Source organism: Lycium ferocissimum, chromosome 2 (genome assembly GCF_029784015.1).
Source record: "Lycium ferocissimum isolate CSIRO_LF1 chromosome 2, AGI_CSIRO_Lferr_CH_V1, whole genome shotgun sequence".
Classification (NCBI taxonomy): domain Eukaryota; kingdom Viridiplantae; phylum Streptophyta; class Magnoliopsida; order Solanales; family Solanaceae; genus Lycium; species Lycium ferocissimum.
This window is the reverse complement of record NC_081343.1, coordinates 59850233-59873202: the sequence shown is the minus strand read 5'-3', so window position 1 is coordinate 59873202 and position 22970 is coordinate 59850233. Positions and strand designations below refer to the sequence as shown.

At 35.5% G+C, this 22970-nt stretch overlaps 4 protein-coding genes across 5 annotated transcripts; all 4 read left to right on the top strand.

Annotated features, from left to right (window-relative positions):
* Positions 1 to 2569, top strand: LOC132046441 (uncharacterized). The gene has a single exon (XM_059437069.1). It carries the CDS (start codon positions 326 to 328, stop codon positions 2288 to 2290), a length of 1965 nt encoding a protein of 654 aa, XP_059293052.1. The 5' UTR covers positions 1 to 325; the 3' UTR covers positions 2291 to 2569.
* A 4905-nt stretch (positions 2570 to 7474) lies between these two features.
* On the top strand, positions 7475 to 10355 carry LOC132046438 (ferredoxin--NADP reductase, leaf-type isozyme, chloroplastic). Of its 2 annotated transcripts, XR_009412702.1 has the most exons (10): positions 7475 to 7760; positions 7841 to 8075; positions 8170 to 8303; positions 8514 to 8592; positions 8755 to 8846; positions 8946 to 9023; positions 9352 to 9414; positions 9538 to 9772; positions 10053 to 10190; positions 10281 to 10355. XR_009412702.1 is itself a non-coding variant. In XM_059437066.1 (9 exons), exons 1-9 carry the CDS (start codon positions 7656 to 7658, stop codon positions 10118 to 10120), a joined length of 1089 nt encoding a protein of 362 aa, XP_059293049.1. In that variant the 5' UTR covers positions 7475 to 7655; the 3' UTR covers positions 10121 to 10355. The 2 variants fall into 2 exon arrangements, 1 of the variants encoding a protein (XP_059293049.1); XM_059437066.1 differs by having other exon boundaries at positions 10053 to 10355.
* Positions 10356 to 10495: 140 nt separating this feature from the next.
* Positions 10496 to 12227, top strand: LOC132046440 (cold shock domain-containing protein 3-like). The gene has a single exon (XM_059437068.1). The coding sequence runs from the start codon at positions 11319 to 11321 to the stop codon at positions 12039 to 12041; it is 723 nt and encodes a 240-aa protein (XP_059293051.1). The 5' UTR covers positions 10496 to 11318; the 3' UTR covers positions 12042 to 12227.
* Positions 12228 to 16957: 4730 nt separating this feature from the next.
* On the top strand, positions 16958 to 19772 carry LOC132046439 (thaumatin-like protein 1b). The gene is made up of 3 exons (XM_059437067.1): positions 16958 to 17378; positions 17714 to 18401; positions 19081 to 19772. Exons 1-3 carry the CDS (start codon positions 17318 to 17320, stop codon positions 19229 to 19231), a joined length of 900 nt encoding a protein of 299 aa, XP_059293050.1. The 5' UTR covers positions 16958 to 17317; the 3' UTR covers positions 19232 to 19772.
* The last annotated feature ends 3198 nt before the right edge of the window (positions 19773 to 22970 follow it).

Below are 22970 nucleotides of genomic sequence, written 5' to 3'. Positions count from 1 at the left end.
ACAAAACACGCATTTGACCTCGTAAAAATCGTAAGACTGTCCAAGTCAGTCACCCAACCCCAACTCCTCCATTGCCAAGCCTTCAAGACCACTTCAGCAATCCAAATTTCAATGTAAACAAAATCCCTTCTAAACCCAAAAATCAAATTCTCCTTTTTTTCTCCCCATACGTGTTCATAACTTTTCTCATTCATTTCTCAATACACCAAAAAAATACTTCAAGACCCACTTTTTATTGATTTTTCTGTTGATTTTGAGGTGTGGTTGATTCAAGAATCAATCTTTAGCACTTCTGATCTACGGTTTTTGAGTTTTCTTGGATTTTATGGCTGACCTAGTGAAGCAGATCTTAACAAAGCCGATCCAATTAGCAGACCAGGTGATAAAAGCAGCTGATGAAGCAAGTTCATTCAAGCAAGAATGCACTGATCTTCGTTCCAAAACTGAGAAACTTGTTGCCCTTCTTCGTCAAGCTGCACGCGCCGGTAACGATCTTTACGAACGTCCCACGCGCCGGATCATTGATGACACTGAACAAGTTCTTGAAAAAGCTTTAGTACTTGTGTTAAAGTGTAGAGCACATGGACTTGTTAAACGTGTTTTTACAATAATCCCTGCTGCACAATTCCGTAAAATGTCATCACAGTTGGAAAACTCAATTGGTGACGTGTCATGGCTGCTTCGTGTATCTGCTTCAGCTGATGAAAGGGCTGATGATTGTTTGGGTTTGCCTCCTATTGCTGCTAATGAGCCCATTTTATGTCTTATTTGGGAACAGATCGCGATTTTGTATACAGGTAGTGTTGATGACAGGTCAGATTCTGCTAATTCACTTGTTTCTTTAGCTAGAGATAATGATAGATATGGGAAGTTGATTATTGAAGAAGGTGGTGTTGGGCCATTGTTGAAATTGTTGAAAGAAGGGAAAGCTGAGGGTCAGGAAAATGCTGCCAGGGCAATTGGGCTTCTTGGACGTGACCCTGAAAGTGTTGAACATATGATACATGCTGGGGTTTGTTCAGTTTTCGCGAAAATCCTTAAAGAAGGTCCTATGAAGGTGCAAGCAGTTGTGGCTTGGGCTGTATCTGAACTTGCTGCTCATTATCCTAAATGTCAAGATCTTTTCCACCAACATAATACGATTCGATTGTTGGTTAGTCATCTTGCTTTTGAAACTGTTCAGGAGCATAGTAAGTATGCTATTGTTAGTAAAGCAACGTCGATGCACCACGCTGTTGTGTTGGCTAGTAGTAATACTAACGGTAAAGTTGCTAATACTGTGGATAATAAGGTGATTGAGGATGAAGATAAAAATCATATTCAACATCCTCTTGGGAGTAACAAGCCTAATCATATGCATAGTGTGGTTGCTACGGCAATGAAGGGTCAAATAGTCAATGGTTTAAACCAGACAAATCAGGTCAAGGTTAATGGAAATAGTAACACTGTGAAGGGAAACCAAGTGCACCACCACAGTCAGCATACTCTTTCTTCATCAGGGCTGAGTAATAATAAAGGGAGAGAATTAGAGGACCCTGCTACTAAGGCTTATATGAAGGCAATGGCTGCAAGAGCATTATGGAAACTTGCTAAAGGAAATTCGCCTATTTGTCGTAGCATCACTGAATCAAGAGCATTGCTTTGCTTTGCAGTACTGTTAGAGAAAGGACCCGAGGATGTTCAGTACAATTCTGCTATGGCGGTTATGGAAATAACATCTGTGGCAGAAGTAGACGCTGAGTTGAGAAGGTCAGCATTTAAGCCTAATTCCCCTGCCTGCAAAGCTGTTGTTGATCAATTGTTGAGAATCATCGAACAAGCTGATTCGGATCTGCTTGTTCCATGTGTTAAAGCTATCGGGAGTTTAGCGAGGACTTTTCGAGCAACAGAGACAAGGATGATTACTCCATTAGTAAAGCTGCTAGATGAGCAAGAAGTAGAGATCTCTAAGGAAGCTGCAATTGCCCTCACAAAATTTGCTAGCTCATCTAATTACCTTCACCTTGATCATTCCAAGGCAATCATAAGCGCTGGAGGGACGAAACTTGTGATCCAACTTGTTTACTTTGGTGAACAAATAGTTCAGAGTCCTGCATTGCTTTTGCTATGTTACATCGCATTGCACGTCCCTGATAGCGAAGAGCTTGCTCAAGCTGAGGTGCTTTCAGTTCTTGAATGGGCATCAAAGCAGTCATCCTTGATTCACGATGAAGAGGTGGAGGCTTTACTGCAGGAAGCTAAAAGCAGGCTGGAACTGTATCAATCCAGAGGATCAAGGGGATTCCATTGATTGCATCTGCATAACTCAAATGTGCAGAATTTGTAAGTTTTTAGATGGAAATATCTATTTATATTTACAGTTTTCTCTCAGTTTACTATGGTCTTGGGAGTGTACATAAGATAGGTCTTTTGCCTGCCCTAATGATATAGTGGAACACCCTCTCCACCCCCTATAAAATATCAAATCCTGTTGCTCCGTTGTAATATTTTTGAGTTCCACAAGGTGTATTATTGTATCTAGGACACAGAATTTCTTATTCATTGGTTATATTGACATTCATTTTCTCAACTTCCCGGTTTTCAGTTCATGATGCTGAAGGGCATTTCTTATTTTGCAAGGGACACTCTGGCTCTCACTTGGCCTTGGAAAGACCCTATGCCAACATAATCCTTTATTGTATAGCTATTGTGACTCAAAATACCCAAATGTTTTCTAAGGTGAGACTAAGACTAAGGTGTTATTTGTTAAAAGAGAAATTTGAAGAGTGAATTATGGTAACTGAAGTTTAAGTAGTGAAACTTTTTTATGGATGGAATGAAAGTAAACCTAAAAGCGATGACATTTTAAGGTCTAGCATGCTAAGCAAGGTGAATTATGCAATCCCCTCTAAATTAACAAAACGAATGGATACCGCTTTTGATGTTTGTTGCATAATCTCTCTTATTGTTATTAGAAACTCAGGTCATTCATATGGTTTTCTTTCCAATTTTTTTTTTTGTTTGTTTTTTTTTTTTTGAGAAGCCCTCCAACTTTTTTTTTTTTTTCTTTCCTTAAGGACTAAAGTAAAAGAATTACTCTAAAATAGAAATAGGGATACATTATATTTATTAAGCTAAATATTTTAAGAGAAATGCAGAGATGAACTTTGAGGTCTGTGAGTTTGGCTCAATACTTGTATAGTTCAATTTTCTATTTTGATCTAGTTGTTTCTTGAAAAGACTTTATGAAGAAAGTGGTTTGCTCTGTAATGATAATTCTCATATTAGAGGAGATGAATAGTTTCGTCATAGTAGAGAGGGAGGAGGTCCACGCAATACGCAATGGCCCTTGAGAATTTCTCGGTTATAAGAAGAGAAAGAGACCAAGCAATGACCCCTTGATTTTTTTGAAACAAATATCATATGTTAAGAATATGTCAACAATATCTCCCTATGATCTCTATTCTCTAGTATCTAATTATTTGATAGATTCAGCTTTCAGTGCTGAATTGAGTTATAATAGCAGCTGACTTCTCTTAAACCCCAAGTGGCAAATATGAGTACATGACTTTTTCTTTTCCTTTAGAAAAGACTGATTTGGTTGAAGCCCACCTTCTTTTGCTGAGCATTAAGTTGATTGACCCAGCCAAAACAGCCCTGAATTTGAGGACTGCAGACAAAATGAAGACTCAAGATTGGACCAGCGTAGAAAAATGATTCCAACCAATAAATTGGACCAGCGTAGAAAAATGATTCCAACCAATAAACACCATTCTTGACCCGTGAAATTCCAATAAAGAAATGACAGCCTTTTCACAAGGGTACTTTTTCTATTCTTTCTACACTAGCCTACATCCCAGAGAATAGGGAGGAATTTAGCAATCCATGGAATTGTTACAGGAGAGTGAATTGTGAGTGAATATATTCTTTTAGCATAATGAAAAATGGAAGTGGGCGCCAAAGACCCAGGCAGGATACTGGACGTTTTCAATGTGACAGTTGTGTTAGATTGGTGACTGCCTACTTTATAAAAAGGGAATTAAAGCCAGCTTTCACAAACTCAATTTGCAATTGAACAAATCGGAGTCTAATATTTTCTTCCTAACTGTTTATCATAATGATTAAAATAAAAAGCCATTTATACTTTTGTCATCATAGAATATTTTTCCCGCATAATTATCTGTATTCCCTTGTTTAGAGAAAACATATTGAGGGATCCACCTCACCTAAGTACTTGAGAACTTTTAACGTTCCAAGTTCTGAGGCAGTTGGAAAATTTAAGGAATAGTTTACTTAAGTGGTGTGCCCATTCATCAGTGACATCTGTGACTTGTCTATCTACTTATATTCTACAGAGAACCGTATTGATTTTTACAGCTGCCTATTGAGATATATTTCATTCCAAAGCATTGGATAATAATTCCAGGTTACGTGCTAAAGTTTCTATTGCGAAATCTAGTCATGCAAGAGGCAGAGGAAGTGAACGCTAATTTGAGAGAACTCTCGTTCAATTTTCTTCTTGCTGATCAGATTATCACATTCATAACCAGGAAATGATAACATATAAAGATAAAACACCTCTCATCCTAATTCGTGTTGACTGGATCCAGCCACTGGCATCAAATTTTGCTTGTGATTTTAGCTGAAATGCTAAGCTGTAAACTTTTGACAGGAAAAAATATGCAACTCATTAAAAAAAAATTGAAATAAGGACATGCCATGGATCTTGCAACATAAGGGCATGACAAGTTGTAAGAGTATGCTTGAAAAATAAACACTGTTGGAAAAAAATAAGCTTGGCCAAACAGACCGTGGTAACCTTCACCCACTATTTAACTTGTGAGTGATATATGATGATGTCGTAATTAAGAAGCAAGACTAAACTGCAGTCGAAGCACAATAATGAAAATATCTTGGTTTACTTTCACCCACTACAGAACACCTATAATGCCTTAACACGAGGCTCCTGCCGCCCCACATTGGAATATTTGATGATTGATGGGCCAAAATGATGTGGAGTCAGAACAAACTCATCGTCTTATAATCTTTCTTCTTCATGAATCTGCATGTTTCATGTTCTACATCCGCAGCTTTCTTTCGATAAGATCAGCATATTATTAGTGAGAGTGTCAAATGGACAGGGTTGAATTGCATTTGAGTTTGATAAAATGAGTTGAGTTAATAAATGAGCGGCTCATTACAGGGTTGTCTGTCCATGAGAAATTAAACTCATGTTGTGGAGTTGAAAACATTGCGACTAATCAAAAATCTAAAAATTGTGAGAAATCGAATGAAGGACTTGAGGTCGAATGCACGTAGAGAGATGGAGCCGTAACAGAAAATTAATCGAGATTTCGGATTTGATAAGTAAATGTTTAAGACAAAAATTCAAAATGTAAGTACTTAGATTTACTTGATTGGAGAACTTTGAAAAAGTTTGAAAATGTAAAGTAATGGGAAAAGGACACTGTGTGTCCAACGCCCCAAAGTAATGCCACATTTGGCCAACATTTGAGCCTAATGCCGCCAGCTGGCCGGCCGGCACAAAATAATGCCAAGCGCTGGCTGGCCCAACTCAAGGCAACAACCAGATTTTTTGCCTCTTCCCCTTCCCTTGTGTTTTGGGCTTTTTATTCAAATAATCCCAAAACATTTATAATATGTATACATTTATTAAAAAATATTCCAAAATATGTATAATATGTGTATATTTAGTAAGTATATACAAGAATGATACAATTTATATACATATGCTGGAATTATATATACACTTTTTATACAAGAATGATACACTTTATATACATATGCTGGAATTAATTATACATTTATTATACGTTAATTATACATTTATTATACACATATTATACAATAATGATATAGTTTGTATACGTATGATATATTTTCTATACATATACAGTAGTGATACATATTATATACAAAAATGATACGATTTCTATACGTATATGTATGATACATTTTTTATACGTATGATACACTTTCTATACAAGAATGATACAATTTATATACATATGCTGGAATTATATATACACTTTCTATACAAGAATGATACAGTTTATATACTGTATATGTATGATATATTGTCTAAACGTATGACACACTTTCTATACAAGAATGATACAGTTTATAAAGTATTGGCTAATGGATGGGATTAGTTTAGTGGGTATAATTTGGGTTTAGAAGAACTTTGGTCACGAGGTGGAATTAGTTTCACCCGACCGGCCAATTATGTCCTTTCCCCTAAAGTAATTAGGCATTGGAAAACCAACCCAAAACCGTATAACCCACCCAACTCACCCAGATCTGAATGGATTGGGTTGCTAATGAAATAGTTGATGGGCCATTTTGGGCTAACCCAAAATAATCCGCTAAAATTGGGTCAAAATGGGTCCAACTGATGTAACCCGGCAAATTAAAACCCAACCAATGAGTTTTTTTTTTCCCCTTCGATTTCTCGAGCTTTAGGACGCAAGGTTTCTCAACTTTTTTTTCACTGTTCCCCTCCATTCTCCTCCCCCTTTTAATTTTTCTCCTTGGTTCTTTGAAGTTAATCCTAGTACAGAAAAGCTGTGTTCTAATAGGGCATTGGTGGGAAGTACTGTTTGTGGATGTGATACTGAAATGGATGAATTTAATTTGTTTGAGAGGCTGTCAGATCGGAAAAACCACAATTAGAATTTATACTTAGAAGAGGGTATAATTGTTCATAAGAAATGAAAATTTAATTAATTTTATCAGCTGGTGTTAATGACAATGAATTTATCTTCTTAACACAGAGTCGCCTTTTCAAACAAAATTCAATAAAGATCACTCTCCGCTAGTATTTTTGTTATACTGCCAGTACTCGCAGGTTGGGATCTTTTTTTTAAAAAAAGGTACTACTAACACCAAGGGTTTCTTCTAATTCAATGTTTCCGTTAATTTTATTTCCATTTACTTCTTAACTAAACAAGTACTCAAATATGTGTCATTTATATGTTACCCTAACTTCTACATCTTAACATCATGTGGTTACCACTTACCAATGGGACATCAAGTTCAAAGCATTAAATGTTTAGCCCATATTAATATAGATTTCATGGCTGCATGTCCATTAGGTCATTAAAGTTTGATTTCTTGTTTCGGCGGTATAGAAAATATTTATATAATCAAGTTAGTTAACAGTTATGTAACCTTGATTGCTAACCGCGAATAATTTGTAAGTAACTTACTATAACAAATTAATTTATTCGGGGTTTGAGCCAAAAAAATTCAAGTAAGGGCTTTTAAAATGTGGGTCTTATACACTACATAATTAAATAGTTGAGCTCTAGAATGAGTACCGGACATAAAACCAAAAAAAAAAAAAAAAGTGTAAGTCAATTGTTACATGAATATCTCGTTTGGTAAGAATCAATAATATCAAGCACGTCGTTGTTGTCCACAGATTTCTTTCAAACATAATAGCCAAAAAACCAGAGGGTGAGGCTCTAGAATCATACGCTTCTCTTATCCTCACATCTGCCACTGCCTTTTCACTTCTAATCTCCTCCACCCAATTCTTAATCCACTAGGCTCTCTAAAAAGATCCCAATTCCCCTTCTCCTTATTTTTCCTTCTTCACCATTCCCTTATTATCTTAATTTTCTTATTCCATCTCTCAGTATCATATCATAAACATGGCTACTGCAGTAAGTGCTGCAGTCTCTCTTCCATCATCCAAGACCACCTCTTTTCCCACTAGAACCTCCATCATCTCCCCAGAAAAGATCAACTTTAACAAGGTAAAATTCAATTTCTTTTCAAGTTATTCTTTTTCTTGGAAATTGTAATATAGTGCTGACCATGGATTTTGTCATGACAGGTGCCATTGTACTACAGAAGTGTGTCAGGTGGTAGCAGAGTGGTTTCTATCAGAGCCCAAGTGACCACTGAGGCTCCTGCTAAAGTTGAGAAGATTTCAAAGAAACAGGATGAGGGTGTTGTTGTCAACAAGTTCAGGCCAAAGGAGCCTTACATTGGTAGATGTCTACTCAACACTAAGATCACTGGTGATGATGCACCTGGTGAAACTTGGCACATGGTCTTCAGCACTGAGGGTATGGGCTTAAATCTAACAAATTGTATCTATTTTGTTTGTAGTATAAACTGTTGAGTTTATTAGAGCTGAATTGTTTTTAATGGATTGATCAGGAGAGGTCCCATATAGAGAAGGCCAATCCATTGGTGTGATTGCTGATGGTGAAGATGCCAATGGGAAGCCTCACAAGCTTAGATTGTACTCCATTGCTAGCAGTGCCCTTGGTGACTTCGGTGACTCCAAAACCGTAAGCTTTGTATTCCTATTTATTCAAAAAATTATCTATTACAGTTCAGTCTTGACAGATTGATAAACATTTGCCTAGAGTGTGATTAATATTGGCAATTATCATTTCTACCAACAAGTATAGGTGATATACACTATACGAATTCCATAAAATACTCATAGTTGTTTAGGGGCTTGCAAGTTAGGTGTCTGAATTTGCGATTTCATACAGGTTTCTCTGTGTGTCAAAAGGCTTGTGTACACCAATGACAAAGGGGAAGAAGTTAAAGGAGTTTGCTCAAACTTCTTATGTAAGAATAAATGACTCGCTAATTCTCTAGATGATGTTAATTTATCTGTTCTTATCTTAGTTTCCCAGTCAGTATTGAATTTAAGCGACTGTTCCTGATGCGTAGGACAAGAATATAAATGGCCCAGCTCACTTATGTAACTTCAAATGCTTCATATTTTAGGTGACTTGAAGCCTGGAGCAGATGTCAAGATTACTGGACCTGTTGGCAAAGAAATGCTCATGCCAAAAGATCCAAATGCTACCATTATAATGGTGAAATTTTATTTGTAGCTATATTATTGTCATCTAAGACACTTCTGCTGCCTTTCAGTTTGACCATGCATTTTTTTCTAATTTGATTTTGTCTCTCAGCTTGCCACTGGAACTGGAATTGCTCCTTTCCGTTCATTCCTATGGAAAATGTTCTTCGAAAAGCACGAGGATTACAAGGTACACAAAATAACCATTTGTTTCCCTTCATTTTTAATTTGATTGGCTTCAGCACATCTAGGGAAATGATAAGAACTAAAAGAAGAAAACTGCATGGTTATAGGCACAAAAGTTTTGAGTTTTAGATGGATGAAATAGTGAACTATTAAGTGCTATTTGACTCAAAGATGAATGGTTATTAAACACTTAAAATATCCAACACTAGTTTATTCAAAGGTTTTGAATTACATATGCAGCTAACGGCAGGATTTCATTGTAGTCATATGCAGTAACATATTCTTATCTCTGATCATTATCTGCTGAATGACATGTATTTGGTGTCATGCAGTTCAATGGTTTGGCATGGCTGTTCTTGGGTGTGCCTACCAGCAGCTCACTCCTTTACAAGGAGGTAATTTTTATCATACTCGATACTACTTGATTCTCCACTGTTCGATCTGCTGAATCAAATATTTCTAGCAAAATTGACTGAGATCTTTTGAATTTGGGAATCTGCTTGTTTGCTATGTTGTAGGAATTCGAAAAAATGAAGGAGAAGGCCCCAGAAAACTTCAGATTGGACTTTGCTGTGAGCAGAGAGCAAACTAATGAGAAAGGTGAAAAGATGTACATCCAAACCAGAATGGCTCAATATGCTGAAGAACTATGGACTATGCTACAGAAAGAAAACACATTCATCTACATGTGTGGACTCAAGGGCATGGAGTCCGGAATTGATGAAATTATGTCTTCACTTGCTGAAAGAGATGGTAACATATATCCAAACTATGTAGTCTTTTTTCCCCATACACTGATAAAATCCTCATACTTCTCTCCTCCACTATAAATATGGATTCTTCGGATAGTCGGAACTCAAATAACCAGCCCCAACTTACTGTAGTATAAATATCGATCCCCCTTTTTTAATACTAATTTGCTGCTAGGAGTCCCTAGAGTCAAACAATGAGATCATGTATTTTTGAATATGTCGTTACATCATGTACATGTATTCGCTTTGTTCCGAGGCTTACATTTGCTGTACTTTTGAAGGTCTTGTCTGGGCGGACTACAAGAAGCAATTGAAGAAGGCAGAGCAATGGAATGTGGAAGTCTACTAAATATTTTTACTTTTCTTTGTACAAATATGAGCCAACTTTATGCTTCTCTCCCCTGCATCCATGTAGATAGGTAAATTTTTCCTTTGAAATTTATTTTCATATATTTTTTTGGGTTTTCCCTTTTCTTTTTAAATTTCATCTGTATCTCTAAATGAATCAGTGTATTGACATTGCCCCTCTAAAAGTTGAATTTTTGAGGACCTGGATCAATAACATATAGCTGAATCAACCTCAATCGCACTCTCTTATGAGTCTGATTTTTATTTTGTAATTACTACAATATCCTTGTTTTCCTGATTGAGGTCCATTTAACTTGTCTCTACTTTCTGATTTAGCAAAGTAAAATATGATGCATAAGATTGCAAAATTGCCATTATTAAAACATGGCGCTATCTTATCTACAGTAATACTTTTGACTAGTTCCTCTATGTGTTTCTTTTAAATCTTTATTTTTGTAATGTTAATCGAATTACGGACTTTTCGCAATGTAGATTTTCATATCTATTCTCTTGGTTACGCGTTAATTTTGAAAAGAAATGGCCAAATCCCAAAAGAATTATTCCGAGGCTAACTGTTTGAGGAAAGAAATTTAGGAGCTAAAATTTCTTTCTAATATATTTTGACCAAGAACAATAATGATTTCTTCTTATTAGCCAGCCAAAGCAGAGTGATACATAAGTTTGAATCCTTCAAAATCTGTTAGGATACACCTAATCAAAAGCGAGATTCAAAATATTAACCCTAACATACTACTATTTTAGATTCAAATTGTTTTAAATCCGTGTCAAATGATATTTGAAATCATATAAGTAGTATTATGTATTTTACTTTTATCCTGGGCGTATCAGTATCCAAACAGACCAAAATGAATTCTGAATATCTTTTTAGTCCTTACTCTGGTATATGTGTTGGATTTTGAACTTTGCTTAAAAATAGAAGATGTAACAAGGGGTAGACATATTTGATTTTTCTAAGCAAGAAAAATACATAATAGTACAAAATAAACAAATTCTAGAATACAAATTTACGACATCTCATCACTTAAAATACAAACCAACTCAAATAAGTAACCGAAAATCCCGAAACAAACGCTTTAGGCGCGGAAACTGAACTTAGGGTTTCCCCTTAGCTTATAAAAATCTCCCTTTAGAATTACGACATTCTCAAGGGTTCTTTTTGATCAATCCATCGGTTAACAATGGCGGTGGAGACATCAAGAATGACTGGTACAGTTTCCAAGTTCAATAACCAAAAAGGTTACGGTTTCATCAAACCTGATGATGGATCAGAAGATCTATTCGTTCATCAATCTGAGATCAAATCTGATGGCTATCGTTCTCTTTACGAAGGTCAAAAAGTGGAGTTTACCATGACTGTTAAGGGTGATAAGTATCAGGCTATTGATGTCACTGGACCCCATGGTGCTCCTCTCAATAATGGCAAGGGAAACAGTAACACACGTGGCAGTGATGGTGGTTATGGTTATAGAAGGAATGGCAATGGTGGTGTGTGCTATAGTTGTGGGAGGACTGGACATTTAGCTAGGGACTGTGATCGTAGCGTTGGTGGTGGAAGAGGTGGTTGTTATAACTGTGGTGTTGCTGGGCATTTAGCTAGGGATTGTGACCGTAGTGGTGGTGTTGCTGTTGGAGGAGGCGGTGGTGGTTGTTACACGTGTGGTGGGTATGGTCATATGGCTAAAGAATGTCCGAGTAGTGGACGTCTTGGTGCTCGTGGTGGTGGAGGTGGCGGGGCTTGTTATACATGTGGGGTACAAGGACACTTGGCAAGAGATTGTCCCGGTGAAGGAGGTGGTGGTAATTATGGGAGATATGGTGGTGGTAGTGGAGGAGGCAAGTGTTACAACTGTGGGGTGGCGGGGCATTTTGCTAGGGAATGCACTGCTCAATCTGTGAAGTGATCATGTTCATGATCTTTTCTGTTAGTACTCCATTTTTCTTAGCAATAGACATGATTTTTGCAGTTGTTGTTTGGTTAGTTATATGACTAGATGTTCTTTTGAAATAGCTTGACAGAGCTGTTCGAATTGATGTTTTTGGGATGCAAAGTATATAAAAAGGCTGAGGGTTCAATGTTTGCACTTTAAGCTAATCTTTTTTTTGCTTATAATAATATAATGCACTATATACAATACACACATATATTTGTGCTTCATGGGAAGAACATGAGAATCCACTCAATGCATGATGCTAATCGTATTACATGACTTCAGTTGTGAGCCTGATAGCAAGCTTGTTATACGATGAGGGCTCTATTTGGGAATCTTTTGATTTCTGCTTGTGTTTATATTTCTATTTTGGACTGATTTGTTTGTTGGGAATATGCTGCTTTGTTGTCTTCTCTCATCAACCATTCATCAAGTATACAAACTAGTGTTTCAATTTAGATGCTAATTAGAAATTCTTTAATTATCTACATTAAACATAGCCCAGCACATTCCAACTGGTTTAATTTCCAAATTAGCATCTACTACCTTACTTTAGCGAAAAGGCGGCCGTGATTTCTTTTATTAAAAGAGTTATGTCTCTAAACAAGTAATCTAGCAAAGCATTCTTAAGCTAACAGTTCAATTATTGTTGAGTTAGGATCTCATCTAAAATTTGATTTCCCTTAGATCTACCTCTCCTAAAAAGATATCATGAGCCTCCCACTCCAGCCTCCCTAGTCAACTCTGTTCCCAAACACCTCTCTCTGCACTTCCCTTGTAGTTCCAATCTCTTATACACAGACAACTATCACCTACTTAACATCCCTCTACCTAAACAGAATTTGCGCTATTCATATACTTTAATTGTTTTCTTTATCATACTTTTGAAGGAAAAAAAAATTGGAATGATGAACAAATAAACAAGTAAAAACAATTGAAATGGAAAGATGGGGTAATATATGGAAACAACATGACTAAGAATGACTCATTGACAATGGTGGATATGTCGAAAAAGAAGATTTGATCAAGCGTTTGGTAGGTAAGGTAGGAGATGATTGGCAGGCGAAGGCGCTCCCTGATTTATGGAATGTTGAGAAATCACTTATATACAAAAATTGGAGTATCCTTTTTCTTTATTTTATCTTCTTTTATTTTCCAGTGAATAGTAGGTAGTGCCAATTGAAGTGTTACTTGGTAATCAAATTTTTAGTAGTAGCTAGAATTTATTTTCGCGAATGTTAGTTTTGGAATAACATCTGATCGGTTTCTATTATATGGCCTTTGCTTGCATTAGTTACATTTAGTTGTGCTACTGAGCTGAGACTACAACTTGTGGTTGCAAAACGTTCTTCTTGTTGTTGAATCTTTTGGTCTGTCAAATTTTGTAGTAGTTATGGTGCCATAACTCTGTGGTTATGGTGCAGGAGTCGGGAATAACCAGAGAAATTTCATCCTAATAATCTCTTTCCTTGTTCCAATTGGCTTTTTTTAGGTTTCTTTGCTTTATTTTACATATGCACATCTTTCTAAAATCATATGAAAAGGGATGGTGGTTCAAGGACTAAATGTAAATTTCAATGATGCTGTCTAGTGTAAGGAATCCTCGTGATCTTTTTGGCTATTTGTATTATGATACCAGTAGTTTTGTTTTCAGATAAGGGATTAGGGTGCGGGGTTTGAATTCAGCACATCACTTCTTGAGGGTGGGTGTCGTCTTGTCCTTGAAGGATTTCACAGATTGCACTTTTTTGTAGGATTTTTAAGGCTCAGGCTTGTCCCTTCGTTGCTTTAGACTTGAAATAATTATGACAATTCCTGGTAATAAATGGCTGACCCGGCAATATGAGATGGTCTAGTCTTTATGGTGTCAGTGTAAGGATGCACTTTGGATTCTCTACTGAACAGTTGAATTGTTTGTGGAATAGTGAGAGCTTTTAACAAAAGTTTTTGAACTTTGCTCAAGATAAACAACTAGCTGATATCAGGTCTCTAACGCCAAGCATTAAATCCAGAACTTGCAAATCTACTCCCATAAAATTGCTGACTGGAAAATGGTATCTGGCTTCTCTTACTCCACTGTGATAGTCTATCTGATCATTGTCTTGAGGAAATGAAAAGACCCTTTTTGTTCTCTGATTCCTTTCTATAGATTCAAAAATTGAAAGAGGTAAAGCTGAAACTCTTTACACATTAATGTTTCATCCTTCTGCAGTTCTGCTGAATGTCTGCTACATGAGGGTGAGGTGAGGTCGGTATATCTGAAAGCCCAATGCTGCAAATGAACCAAGCTCCCTGAATTTAAATATTGGTTTTTGGTTTTGAAACTCTATTGACGACGTCAAAAATTGGAACCAATATAATTACTTGAAGCTAAGTTTTTACAAATTGATATTATTTCTGACAGCTTCTTATAAAATGATAGCAAGCAAGTCTTCAATCTCCATCTACTGATTGAAGAATCTCGTTTCTCGTTCATATTCTAATTGTTAAGTTGTGGTTGATTAATGGAGCATTTATGAAAGCCTCTTATTGATGTGCAAGTTGCTCGATTTGATTATTTTATCTTTCCCTTTCTTTTTCAAGTATCTTTTTGACATTTTTGCTTAAATATTTTCAAACAAATTTCAGTACTAGAAAATGAATAATCTTCTTTAAAAAATCAATAAACCCAACTAAAATCACCAAGTCAGTACCGTCAGTTTAAATGTATTTTCTTCAATTTGTGGATGTTAAGAAGAGATTACGTTTCACTTTTAGATTAAATAAAAATCAGTACAGTATGCAGACTCATACTCTGTATAAAGATGCGGCACAGCCGTTGAGCTTGCCCTTGTATCTGGCTCGTCACTTCAATTTGATGAGAGTTGATCGAATCATTGACTGTAACAGTATATCATTGCAAATTCTTAATCAATAATGGTACCGTAAAACTTTTGATTGAATGGGTTTCTAGTGATTATTCCCTTGGAAATTGTGAGGCAAGTATTATATGTTAATAGCCAGTCTTTTCTACTTTGTATCGTACCCAAAAGTTAACCCATACTTGCAGGAGGAATCAGAATCGCATGTGGTCTTCAATACTTTTTCATAAATAATTACAGCTTTGATGTAGTTAACGCCTACAATTAAGTTACCTATAGTTAGGGTAAGCAACTTCAATTACCACTTTGCGTTCCCTTTTTGAATTACACTGGCAATTTGCAAAGTAAGCACTTCTTTTCAAGTTTTACTTCATCGTTTGAGATTGAATTTTTTTTTTTTTTTTTGCCACCGTGAAAAGTTTCAGTTTAAAATTCTCTAATATTGATATAGAACTCGCTTGGATTGGCTTATAAGTTTATGTTCGCTTTTCAACTTTTTTGTGTTTGACTGGCCAGCCTTAAAGCCATTTTTGTCTTAAAATAAACCCAAAAAATTAATTGGGTTTGTTTGACTTAACTTATCTAAAGCGAAATTTTATAAGTGAAAACAACTTATAAAAAAAAAAAAAGTTGGACTACACCGACTTATTTTTTTTTTTTACTTATAAGTTTCAAATTATAAATAATTACTTTTTTTTAGTGTCCAAATAGGCTCATAATAGTCTGTTTTTCGAGTTTCTGCTCATTTTAGGAATGCATCTTTAATAGTTATAATAATAAGAGGTATGTGTTTAAATTGCTTTTTGTTTCTTGTTTTAAAATACTTCATTAATTGAATTAACGAATGGTATGAAACATTTTTATCAGGAGAGTATCAACTAGCTCTTGTCCATTTCGATTTTAATCTTGGGGCCGAAAGTGTGAAACATTTCAGAATATTAAATTTTCTAGAGAGAAAATAAAAGCAACATGCAAATAAAAGCAACATGCATATTTGCGGCTGGGATTCAGTTCACTGATTTCAACTTGCTTCTGTCAAACGTCAGGGATCTTATCTCTTCTATTTGACCTTTTCATAGAGATGGGTCCCCCAAAATTAGGGGATGGTACGGTATGTTGAGGTATTTAAAACTTCTATTTGGTAATTTTGATTTTTGATATTTAAAAATACTATACTATTATCATACCAAACTAATTCGGTATGTTTCGGTATTTTTAAGTTCGATTTCAGTATTTTGCGGTACGGTAATTCGGTAACCATAGTTTGTTCGACTACAATTTACATATATACATATAATAAAAAATTATGACTTCGGCTATTCAAGAAACGTCTCAATTATATTATACTAACACCTTACGCTTATAAAAATATTCAAAAGAAAGTATAAACAATGTCTTCGTTAATCAATTACACAAAAATGGTATTTCAATCAAGATATATATATATATTTCGATACACAAAAAGAGCATTTCAATTAATTATATCATACTAACATTCTACACATGTAAAAATATTCAAAAGAAAGTACAAATAATTTCAACGTCTAAACAATTAGTTTGTACTAATACTAATTATATATTTATTAGTATTATATATATATATATATATATATATATATATATATATATATATATATATATATATATATATATAGAATTATATATGTAACTATATGGAATACTTCGATATGATATCCGGTATTTTCGTATTTTTTTTATCAATACCGAATATCATAACAAATATTAAATTTTTTAAAAATGCATATCAAATACTATAATATTAAAATTGTGATATTAAATATTTAAATTTCGATATGATAATCGGAATACACCGTACCATGCCCACCCCGACATCAACCAAAAGTGATGAAACCGCCGTCATTGGGCCTTCACTGCCAAGGGTCCCATACCTATCTTCCCAAGGCCCGTGGGGCCGTTGAATTTAACCGTCATTAATTCCTACTCAGAAAAAAGCCCTTCCCCATACCCAAAAGTCCTTCTGTTACTTTTAAACACAGTAATTAGTGACTTCTCTCCTTAAATCACATTCTATTTAAATCCTCCCGCAATCCCGCTCTCAAACACATCCCTTCCTACTTAGTACTACAACCATTCTTAAAAGTTTACACTAATCCTTGAAACTTACGAATTACCTCTCCTATTCCCATTAAAAATATCTAAGCCATTTTAACCGGAGCCGACCCAACTGCCGACCTTATACTGTGGCGTTGTTGTGTTTCCCCTTAACGTCGGTCCAAAACTTCTTCTATATATATCTCTGACTCCACGTGATCCTCTTCTAAGATTCATTTCAGTACACCCCACATTGCCAACTTATTTTTTCTCATTCTCTTCAAACCATTTACGGAAAAACAGAGTAATATTACCATGGCGAAACCCCAAGTCTTACTTCCCCTGTTCTGTTTATCTTTTGTATTCCTATTTTCAGGTAAGTTTCTAAATTTAGTATTCCCTCTTTTCAATTTGTTTATCTTGCTTTTCTTTTTAATCCGTTTTAAAAGGTTATCTCTTTCTACTCTTTAATTTCAATTTTAAATGCGTGACATGCTTACGACCACAAGATTAAAGGAGATTTTAGTACATTCTACATATCTTCAGTTTATAATTTAAGACCACAAGATCATTCTTTACTTTCTTAAATTTCGTATCAAGTCAAAACCTGACAGACACATTGAAACAGAGGAGTATTGTTTTAGTTGATAGTTTTTGTTACTATAAAGTTTCAACTTTTGGTATTCATTTTTTTGTTTTATTGGAAAACAGGGGTGTTGTCAGCAACATTTACATTAGTAAACCAGTGCAGTTATACAGTGTGGCCAGGGATATTATCAGGTGCTGGAACTACCCAGCTTTCTCCTACAGGATTTCAGCTGAATCCTGGACAGGCCATACCCGTTTCAGTTCCAGCAGGTTGGTCAGGTCGTTTATGGGGTCGAACTTTTTGCTCCCAAGATTCCACTACAGGTAAATTCACATGCGTTACAGGTGATTGCGGCTCCGGAACATTAGAGTGCATCGGTGGAGCTGCACCACCAGCCACTCTAGCCGAGTTCACACTCAATGGAGCCGGTGGGCTCGATTTCTATGACGTCAGCCTTGTAGATGGTTATAATTTACCTATGTTAGTGACCCCACAAGGTGGGACCAACTGTTCTGCAACTGGGTGTGTTGTTGATCTTAATGGGCCATGTCCATCTGAGCTGAAGTTGATTGGTAGTGGTGGTAGTGAGTGCGTGACGTGTAAGAGCGCGTGTGGAGCGTTTGGGGATCCAAAGTATTGTTGTAGCGGGCCTTATGCTACGCCTGATACATGTAAGCCGACGGATTACTCGGAGTTTTTTAAGAGTTCATGCCCACGCGCATATAGCTATGCGTATGATGATGGAACTAGCACCTTCACTTGTGCTTCTGCAGATTATGTCATCACATTTTGTCCTGCTCCTTCCACTAGGTATGTCGGAGTATATTTAAATTTAATTTAAAAATATTTGATTGATTTGATTTAATTTTGTTTCGGATGTTGATAATGATTTTTGAGAAACAAAAGGTATCACATTAATTGAGCTAGAAAGTAACGTTTATAACAAGTTAGTTCTATAGTGCTGTTGTATAAGCAGTATACCCATGTGCCTGGCTAAGTCAAAAAGCAGTTTCGTGCATGCACAAGGGTGTTTTTTGTTGAGCTTTGTTGAACAAGTAATATGGAATGCAAATGTGTGAGGATGATGGCATTTGAAGTTGTCTATCATGGTGTCGGAAATGGGAGCATATGTGATGTCTCATATTAACTTTTGATCTATAATGGGTCATCCTAAAAAAGTGAGACCCAAAGGATTGTTGGTTTGATTTTGAAGCAAACAAATAAATCCTGAAGTTGAGACGAGGGTTGGGGGTTGTGACCATGTGCGTCTCATAGTGGGTTTGTTGTGTCGTATATTTTTTTAAAAAAATCTGTGGTTTTCGTGTTACGTAGATTCAAAATGCTTACTTATGTCCTACCAAATTGAGGCACCGTCCATGCTCAACTTTCTATGTTATATCATGTCATCTTAATATAAAAATTACTAGTGTTAATAATTTAATTTACACCACGTTAATTACTATGCTAATTGAAAATATTAATGTTGCAGCCAGAAATCATTAGGAGGAAAATACGCTGGTGGCAGCAATGTTTCATTGGTCAGTAGCAGTGGTATTTCAACCTCAGGTCCATTACCACTTTTTACAAGCTTGACGATCACCATTCTAGCAGCCCTTTGGCTGTTGAGGCATTTGCATTGATCTTGTGAATTGTTGGTGTCTTGTGAATTGAAGTGGGCCACTCGACAATTTTGAGCCCACAATCCTTCGAAGTAGTCATTGCCGGCAGAGAATATACCCACTTTTGCATGTGAATTCAATACCCCAAAGCCGGCCATTCTTTGGAGTCTTTGAAGAAACTGTTATCCGTGTGACGTGGGAATCTCTCTCTTTTTTTGATAAAAAAGAAGCAGCAGCATGAAGAGCTAACGAAACAAAATCGACAAGAACCAGGACAGGCCAAGTTGTAAATTTTGTGACGTAGTAGAATTATTAGTTGTGATAGTTGATTGAGGTTAGCATTCGGATAGTTTTTGTAATATAAATAAATCAAAGGGTGGACAGGGTTTTAGTGGCATGAGAGATATCATTTTAATTTGTCAAGTAATGCCTTGTTGATGACAATTAAAAAGGGTTGAATATCTCCTCGAGTTTTTACTCTTGTAATTTATGATTGGGTCAATGTTGCATTTTGACATAATATTTTTGTAACCTCTAGTAAGGTCTGAAGTTGGCCACCGTAGTTAGTTTGTTTTGATGATATAATTAGGATTACTATTGCCCTAGCTATAAAATAATGGACACCAACAAAGGAAATGCAACGTAACATGCCCGCCAAAATCTTATACGACCTTTTTATTACATGTGCCCGAAAAAAAGAGGATAAATTCTTTTTTGCCTTGTCAGAGATTCATGGCCATGAGTAAGCTTTGCCTATCTGGTAATGCCTTTGCCCATCTGATAAGGCATTACGTACGTGGAAATGTGGAATCGAAGATAGTAAAGAGTCACGAAAATAACTTCGGAAATACTAACTGATTTTCTAAATAAAACAATCGACGTAATGCATAGTTTACAAACGGAATAAGTTACACCACGTCGTAGAGACAGTTGCTTCTTCAAATTGTAATTATAACTAAGCATAATAACCAAAGTCCCTGAGAATTCTAACTAAAGACCCAGTGATTGTTCGAAAGATATAATTGGCCCATTTATTTAAGAACTAATACCGATAGAGATTTTTAGCCTAATTAAAAATGAAATCTAATTGAATCTAATACTGTTAGGTATAACTAAAATTACTAAAATAATTTGATATAGAGATTAAAGAGAGAGAAAGACAAGTAATTAATTAAGTAGCTAACATTCAGAAGAGCCCTTGATCGAACACATTGTTCACATTTCCGTTTTACGAAACGGCAAAGGCGAATGGATCAGATAACCTACATAACTAAACTTCTGAAAATTAAGTGTGAAACTAGTCATATATACATGCCTCCATTTATGATCAATTACTTTCAAAGCATGACATAATTAACTAGTTGGAAATACTGTGATTTCGTGTTAGCTTGCCGTGTCTTGATAACGATACATTTATACACACATCCAGAGTGGAATATGAATATGAATATGAATTAATCATAGCCGAAACAGAGGAAATTAGTGTCATATCAGTGAGAAAAATTCAAATGATATCAATCACCTTATAATCCAATTATTCAACTTCAAAACAACAGCCATTACAATTTTTTAATTATTAACAAAGGAAAATTTGCTTTGAAAGACTCCTCCAACATCTGGATAAAAAGTACAATTCTTGTCTGCATGCCGCAAGACTAAAAGAGGGTATTATCATCAAATCAATCCCCAATAAGGGAAAAAGATTGCATGTAAAAGAATCCACTAATAGCATAATTATATCTCATTGGAGATTAGGGGCGCCACTTTCTCTCAAATCTGAAGTAAGCATTCCCAATTTGATGGCATTCCCAATTTGATCTGTATCTTTTGCTTTGCTTTTATCCTTCTACTATAAGTGGTCATCAGTAAGATAATCCATTCCCCCCACCCCCTCACCCCACAACACACACAACAACAACAACACCAAAAAAAAAAAAAAAAAAAAAGGGGGGGGGGGGGCAGGGGGGGATGATTATACCTACCCATATGTAGTTTTGAAGTATACTTAACAACATAAGATCAACTTTTTGCCTAAATCAATAGTCAAAATAATGAAAATTGCATCATTTGGAAATTTCAGAGCTTGCGCTTCAGCAGATTATGTTGCTATCTTGTTTTTGTAGGTAAAGTCTTGTAACAATATTGCATTAATGGATAAAACTTAATAGCTTCAATATATATTTGTCAAAAATTAATTTCATTTTATGCCTACAATATCTTACTTGAAAAAAAAAAAAAAAAAAAAAAAAGAAACAAAGTTGAGAGGGGAGTACTGAGAGTCTGAGATGTGGCACACCATGCATGTGCTAGGCGGTTTGTTCTGTTGTATATTATAAGCAAAAATATGATTTTCACGTTGCACAGATCCAACATGCTTACTTATGTCCTAACAGGCACCGTCCATGCTCAGCCATTACTGCATTACCAGGTCATATTAATTACTATATGCTTCTTGTTCTTTTAAAATACAGTAAACTAGTGGTCTTATATTTGGCGTTATATAAAACTCTTAAAATTTTGCAGTCAGATATCAACTGGAACAGTACGGAAGTTGGCGACAAGGTTTCATTGGCCCCTACAGCCTATTCGCTACAAATGGTATCCGTTGCCATTTTTGACTGATGGTCACTAATTTTGCAGCCATGTGGCCTGTTAGATTCATGTGTGGTCATATCGCATAATAAATGAGTATTATCATAATAGTAAAGTCACAAATCTTTACCCATTATATATAACAAAATCTAGTTAACACTTGATGATAGGCAACTTAGTATCTCTATTATTATGATGATGATATAAGTTCAATTATTTGACAAAAAACATTTTTGTCTCTACTGCTACTAGATAAAATTAAGATGCTTTTTAATTTTATTGTATTGATATGATGAAAAATGACTTTATAATCAATAACGAACGAAAAATTATAAAGTTTAATATGATGAAAACTAACTTTATAATTTTATCTTGCACAATAACGAATAAAGTTCAATAATCATTAGTGAAATCAACTTGATATAACAGTAAGGGCTAAGCATTGACAAGCTTGCTAGAGAACTGCCGTTCATCCATGTGATGTGGGAAATTCTTTTTGCTTTTTACGTAATTAAGTAAAAGAAGAAACACTAAAAATGGGAAAAAGCTGACAACATCAAGAACTAGAAGAAGAGCAGTCAAGTTGTAAAGCCTTATTGCAGACGTACGTAAAGTGGAATATAACTTAATTATGATAATTGTCATCGAAGTTGTTTCGTAATATGAATATAAGAAAGTGTGGACAAGGTTTAATTAGAGGCAGAAGATATCATTTTCATATTTGTCAACTAATGCCAATAGATCATGACAATTAGAAAAGGATCGAATGTCCATTCTTGGCGTAATCAAGTTTTGCCCTTATAAATTGTAATTATGTAGGGTCGATGTGATTTTCAGCACAATCTTTTTATAATCTAACTGTGTGGATGTGAATGGTCACCGTAATCCTTTTGTTTTGATCATGGCCTTACCTTAAGCAATTAATTACTAAGAAAATTTACACTACAAATTAAGAAGATTTATGCTAGATCTTCAAATCCTAAACCTGCATGCATGCACAATGACAAAACCCCCTGAAATTTGAATCCTAAGACCATGTGTGACAACTTGAATCTCATATTATTGCATGATATATACCATCGAGTTACGAGTTCCTTAACAATATTCAACTTTAATGAAGGAGGTTGATCTATCCATTTCTGAAAGAAGTACAACCTTTTAAAATAAA

Coding starts and splice junctions, on each gene's coding strand:
- LOC132046440 (XM_059437068.1), top strand. CDS start 11,319: ATGGCGGTGGAGACATCAAGAATGACTGGTACAGTTTCCAAGTTCAAT.
- LOC132046439 (XM_059437067.1), top strand. CDS start 17,318: ATGGCGAAACCCCAAGTCTTACTTCCCCTGTTCTGTTTATCTTTTGTA. Junction 17,379..17,713: donor TTTTGTATTCCTATTTTCAG/GTAAGTTTCTAA, acceptor ATTGGAAAACAG/GGGTGTTGTCAGCAACATTT. Junction 18,402..19,080: donor TGTCCTGCTCCTTCCACTAG/GTATGTCGGAGT, acceptor TTAATGTTGCAG/CCAGAAATCATTAGGAGGAA.
- LOC132046441 (XM_059437069.1), top strand. CDS start 326: ATGGCTGACCTAGTGAAGCAGATCTTAACAAAGCCGATCCAATTAGCA.
- LOC132046438 (XM_059437066.1), top strand. CDS start 7,656: ATGGCTACTGCAGTAAGTGCTGCAGTCTCTCTTCCATCATCCAAGACC. Junction 8,304..8,513: donor ACTTCGGTGACTCCAAAACC/GTAAGCTTTGTA, acceptor GATTTCATACAG/GTTTCTCTGTGTGTCAAAAG. Junction 8,593..8,754: donor AGTTTGCTCAAACTTCTTAT/GTAAGAATAAAT, acceptor TTCATATTTTAG/GTGACTTGAAGCCTGGAGCA.